The 6416-nt window shown below is 38.1% G+C and overlaps 1 protein-coding gene across 1 annotated transcript in view; it reads left to right on the top strand.

Moving 5' to 3' along the window:
* Window positions 1-3899, top strand: part of LOC134502394 (sodium/hydrogen exchanger 9B2-like) — a 44550-nt gene extending 40651 nt beyond the window's left edge. The window contains exons 11-12 of the mRNA XM_063310733.1: window positions 868-1004; window positions 3280-3899. Of these exons, the coding sequence (XP_063166803.1) occupies window positions 868-1004; window positions 3280-3495 (353 nt within the window). The 3' untranslated portion in view covers window positions 3496-3899. The remainder of the gene's footprint in view (window positions 1-867; window positions 1005-3279) is intronic.
* The last annotated feature ends 2517 nt before the right edge of the window (window positions 3900-6416 follow it).

Here is a 6416-nt window from a genome sequence, read left to right on the forward strand (position 1 = left end):
ATAGATATATATATTCCCCTCCCTCCCTCCCTTCTATCCATCCTTACTTTTCTTTCTGCCTGGCTTCCTTAGGAGAAGAATCAGAATCTTAGTCAGAATTGGTTGCATTCATGGAACACACTAGGCCATGAGCCATGATTTAAAATCACATTATGGTTTATAGCAATATGTAAACTGGCAGTTGAGTGTGTTTTCCAAACCAGAACATGCTTATATTTCTCTATGCAGCAAACTTACAATTTTAAAAAAGTGTTGTCAGTCATACAACTAAAAGCTCTAAGTTTATGAATGGTCTTGCACCCAGGTGAATAACCACTTGCTGTCTATTATGAATATTTTAACTGAGGAACTGACCATGCAGCATCCTAAGATTGATGTTCATATAGATATTATTGTTCAAGTAGTTCTCAGTATATGAGGTAGTTTTCCGAGAGAGGTATGAGAAAAATGCCTGGAAAGCTACAACATAGTATTATTATACCAGAGTTTTATTTTTGCAGTATTGTGAAAGCAAGAGAGCTTGTTTGCCAAAGAGATCTGTATCTCTCAACAAGATTCTTCTCCCATTTCCCTATAGTTCAGTAATCATTGCCTTTGGAGGAGAGCTATACATTTGCTCCTAGTCAGTTGGAGGTCATAACTACAAATAAAGTACCTCGTTTAAAAAAAACAAAACATGAATTTTTGATGGTAAGTTAATTGATAAAAGAAATACAGCCATGGCTAATTGGTTTCACAAAATGAGCTACCTCCATCTGAAAAATACTTAGCTATTTTTTTATTGATCAAGATTGTCAATGTCTGGCAGTTGCTCTTACAAATATTATCCCAGTCCAAGTGGAACAATCAAGTATCTCTCTACTACAGGGCTTTGTTTGGCTACAATGTCTTTGGCTTTAACGATTCGAGTTATGATTACATTTGTCTTGGTTTCTGCCGCTGGCTTTGCTTTCAAGGAAAAAATATTTATTGCGCTGGCATGGATCCCCAAAGCAACTGTCCAGGTAGAGTATTTTTGTACAACAGATCCGAACTTTATGAAAACAAGGGAGTGGCACCAATGAAGACATTTACATATATCTAACACCAAATAGGGAGAGGGGTGGGGGTGGGGAGAAAATGTGAGAATAGCTCTCTTCTGCTCAGAAGCATCCCTCCCCCATAAATGTCCATGAGTGATTATGAAACTTTAAAAGCCTATAGGCCTTCAGTTGGTTTTGAAATTAAAATCAGAATAGATCATCTATGCTCCTCCGAATGTTGCTGAACTAAAATTTCAACTCTCTCTCACCACTGGCTGTGCTGGCGACAAACCTGTGGGGGATTATAGTTCAGCAAGATCTGGAAGGCCACCTGTTGCCCACCCCTGATCTCCAGAACAAAGCAGTGAAAGTTCTTATCTCAGATTGAAAGGTGACAGCTTTTCCCTGCCTGGGATGCTCTGGCAGCCCTGGGGTGCATGTATCTGTTGTGAATTGTGTATGTATGGAAAGAGAATGGTCCATGGAGAATGTGTTGGTGTGTGTCAGCCTGCTGTCTTCTGGCATGTGTTTTCTGGCCACAATACATCCCCCAGCCCTGCAAACCTTTGAAATATTTGTTCCAGTACAGAGGCCTTCCTTTTGAATTCCTGCTCCTGAGTCAGGTGAGGCAGGCTAGCATCCAGGAGGCCTTTTTGATTATGGCATGGGCATTCTTCAAAAACTTCACATAGACTCTTTGCTACATGTTTTAGACCAACTATGATAACAGGTGCTACTTCTAAATAGTAAAGGCTTACTATTAGCAACAGATAATTGTTTATTATTTTAGGCTGTTTTATTGCATTTTACGGCTTTTTCATGCAAAGATGGAAAATGAGGATAGTCATGGTCATGCTATTTGTCTATCATTTTTATGTAACTTTATCAATGCAATTAAGGACATATATTTAAATATAAATACAGCAATATATGTCATCCACAGTATTGCTTAGCAAAGGAAATTCATAATAGACATATTTAAAAATTCTATTTCAAGGAAATTAATTTATCATACATTACTGATGGGAAGAAAGTGACATATCTTTTTGAACTGGAAAGCAGTAAGAGAGAGAGCTACACTGCTCAGTCCTAGGTATAGACGAGGACAAATAAAAATACTGATGGTTATGAGATAAATGGCTAAAGCTCTTTTCATTGGCACGGTAGATAACAGTATTATAACACTTTTTACTAAAAAATGAAGTTGTATATCTGTTTATGTGGAATAATTACCACTGAACTGATTTATTTCTGAGTAGACATAAAAACCCAAGAAGCCCTAAAGCCCCTGTAGCCAATCAAATTATTTTGGAGACCCCCAAGTAGGTTTGAATATCCCTGAAAGGTATTCAGATAATGCCATTTCCAATCGAGGTTCCATATAGTCATTATGAGCTCTAGCGAATAGTTTTTGATTGATTGCAAAAAAGCAATACCATATGCCTTTAAAAATATATAATTATGCCCATATGATAAACACACTAAATAATCACCCTTATTTTTTTAAATGAAGACATGTACAGTGTAGCTCTTTTGGTTTTATAACTGAGGCAACCAGAAATACCATACTTCTCAGGAATAGCTACACTGGTCTGAAACGTAATGTGTGTAAGAATATTCGTTTGTGTTGATCCCAAACATCAGAATACTTATTCTGAGGTGTTGGCCATCTAAAATTATGCCACTCTCCATGTTTCCAAACACTCTTGGTGAGTAGAGAATATGCTCCAAAACAATCTTTTCCAATCTGGATGCCCTCCAAATGTGTGAAGTTCAATTCCTAAAATTCTCAGAAATGGCCATGCTGCCCGGGGAATGATGGAAGCCAAGCACACACAACGCGGTGCTCCAATTGTGAAAGGCTGTGCTAGAACAATATAGAGGATGAATGACAGGCAGTGGGAAACTTTCTGTGAATTGCCTTAACCGACCAAATGTTATTTGTGGCAAGTTTCCCCATGTAGGATAACTTTGAGGGATGTAACTGCCTACAGATGGAAGGGGGAAAAAAGAAAGGTTCTCTCATAAACTTAAGATGCAGTTGAGGAACCTGCTTTACTAATTGTGTTGATCCATCTTGTTCAGGTTCTGGTTAGCACCGTAGGTGAACACAAATATTGCAATTTCTCTTTATAGCATAATGTGATGTACAAATCCCGACAACTGTCTTTATTCAATCAACCATGGCTATATAAACCATGATTTAATGTAATATATGAATCCAGATCAGTGACTTCTTTAAAAAATTTGTCTGCAGGCTGCAATTGGTTCTGTTGCCTTAGATACAGCACAACAGTCTAAAATGGAAAAGCTAGAAGAATATGGCCTGTATATCGTGACAATGGCTTTCCTAGCAATCTTGATCACAGCTCCAGCTGGAACTTTGATAATTGGCCTGCTCGGGCCCAAACTTCTCCAAAAGAGTACCAAAGTTAGTGAAGGTAGCCTACCAAAAGTTCATTCACCAGTATAGAAAATTAACACTGAATGCTCTGTCACCCACTTGGCAATCCAGGAAGCCCCACAGCAATATGCAGAAATCTGAAAAGCTGTATAACGCTTTGGAGGTCTTCCTAAAACAGAAACCCAGGGAGAAAAAGGATACTGTTACCTAAAATCAGCATTCAAGAGTTACATCAACTAGATATAGGGAGATTTTGGAGGAAAGCCACCACAATTAAAATGGAAAACTTAGCCATTCCAGTGATACTGGTGTAGTTTAGTCTGATTTAGGAATAGCACAGAAGAGAATGCATTTCAGAATAGCTCTTTGAAGAACTTGAGAGCCTTGGAGAAGATACCTGCAAAATCATCAGAAGTTTTAAAAAAACCAATACACATGAAGAGTGAGATCATGCAATACGTAACAGAGGGCACAAAACTTCCACTCAACTGCTTTTCAGGAGGCAAAGACAATCAGTATAGGCAATGGATATATACAGACTTTAGAATGCTCCTGTGCGAGCTTAGGAGACTGATACTTTTCTCGTTTTCCACCTCAACAACAGAAATACCCCTCTCCCCAAAATGCTGTAATTGTAGAGTGATTAAAGTTGGATTTTGCAAATAGGATTGTTTAGCTTCTCTTTCCTTATATTGAATATTAATCTCACTGTTCTACTTTGCAAAACCACATGATCTGCCATTTACCTATATATATTAAAAATGTGAGCATAGAAAGTAGTTGTTGAACAGCCCAGTGAGATGAACTGGATCAGTGAAGAACTATGGTGCCTTTTCAGTTTCTTGTGATTTTAAATGTACTGCAGAAAATAGTGGTTAGGATGGCAGGAAATAATTCCTTCATGAGATGGATGATGGTGACCATACAAGGATCATGCGTACTTTCACTCTGTAAAACAAAGGCATAATTGAAGCTTCAGAGTTTAATCAAGCTCTAGATTTCAAAAACTAGATCTTGCCAAAGCATGAATCAAGAGCTAGACACGATCCTTGTAATTTTGCTTCTCTTATCCACAATTGCAACTTTGTGTTATTTCACAGTATGCAGCTCTTTATGAGCACCTGTCTTTAGAAAAATTATCCATATCCCAGAGCACTGTGATTAAGAGAAAGGAAATGTGCCAGCAGCTTAAAGATATATAGATTTTCTTTTCAAAATTACTGATGCTACCAAGCAAAATTTATCAACACTTTCACCAGTACTCCCACCCTTTAAAAGATTTAGTGTAATGCTTTATGTTGTTGCTATCTGCTTTGTGAAAAAACAGAAACTCATAATGAGTATGGAAAGTTGAATAAACAATTTTTATTTATTTTTTGGCTTGTGTGCTGCCCATTCCTGATGGCTCTAGGCAGTGAACAACATCCAAAATTACTGGAACATAGATAAAATTGTTTAAAAAAAAAGAGATAAAAACCAAAGCAATACAAATGTGTTTGCAATCCCACCTCCAAATTACAACACACCCTCCTGTGCGAGACAAAACAGGTACCAGGTCTTCAAAGTTTTCCTAAAGAGCATGTGGGATGAGGCTGGCTGAATTTCTGAGCAGAGGGGATACCAGAGGGAGGAAGTAGCTCTGAAAATGCCCACTTCTGACATTCTGTCATGTGACAATTCTGGAGGGACAGGACCTAGTGGGAGTTGACTCTATTTGATCTTCTTGGATGGCTGATGAATACAAAAGATGGTTCCTCAGGTAATCAGGTGCAAAGCCATGGGTAACAACTAGCACCTTGAATTTCATCCAGAAGCCAACTGGCAAACAACACAGCTCCCCAAACAGTGGGGTCATCCATCACTGGGCTTGCCCCAGTCTGAATTTTCTTCAAGAGCAGATCCACATAGAATGTGTTATAGTAGTCTAAATGGGAGGTGACCAGGACATAAGTGACTGCGGACTTCCCAGTCCAAGAAGGGTTATGATTTGTGCATATGGTACAACTTTGCAAAAGCCCTCCTAGCCATCACTTCCACCTGCTCTTCAGCAGAATGGTGAGTCTAGAAGAACTCCCAAATTAATCTAAAATGTACAACAGTCTCCTGACACATACCGCTATCCAAAACATTTTAAAAGTAAGTACACCACTATTACAGGGAGTATCCCCATTTCAGAGCATTGATCAGCTGCTCCCCTCCTAAAAAGGTCGCTACTGTTATCAAAGACCTAATAAAGATTTATTAAAAAGTGTCAGCTGTTTAGAAAGAGAAACAATCTGTCCTGTTCTGGAATGATTCAGCAGAGGGAGCAAGAGGTAGTTGATTTTCCTTCATTTTGGATTTGACAGGTAATTTAAACTTTACATTCATATTTAACTCTCTGATATTTGAGTTAAAAAAAACATTGGAGGTATAACTGGATCAAATTAAACATTCAACCCTTGGTGAAATATAAGAAACAAATCATAGTACATGATGCTTTGTTTCCATAATCAAACCTGTATTTTATATAATAAAAATATACTTTGTTCTCTCAGCATTTCTGGCCAGTATCTATGGAATCTCGTGGATGAAAAAGGATTTCAAAATGGCAGGCTTGGATCTTAAATTTGCTTTCCCAAACAAAATAATATTCTTGGCACAGGGCTTTCCTGTTGTATATTTTATTTTACAGTCTCACAGAACTCTTGAAGCTTTGTTCTGGTGGCTTGAGAAAGGCTTGCAGATAGCATTGAATATGACATGGGGGATACAGATAGGTGGTGGCATTTGTTGAAACTATTCTCTCCTTCATAGGAAAGGAAAAGTAACTTGGGTTTCTTTTTGGTGAGACAGCTTTGCATTAGTGCACAACCTAGTTCTCTGTAATTATGCATCAGTTGAAAACTGCCTGATACCCTGATAGGTTGAAGAACATTTTCAGTGATAGTGAAATTCATGCTGGGTAACTAGCTCATTGACTTAACTATCCAGACTTTTTACTCACACAG

Source organism: Candoia aspera, chromosome 8, assembly GCF_035149785.1.
Source record: "Candoia aspera isolate rCanAsp1 chromosome 8, rCanAsp1.hap2, whole genome shotgun sequence".
NCBI classification, from domain to species: Eukaryota; Metazoa; Chordata; class Lepidosauria; order Squamata; family Boidae; genus Candoia; species Candoia aspera.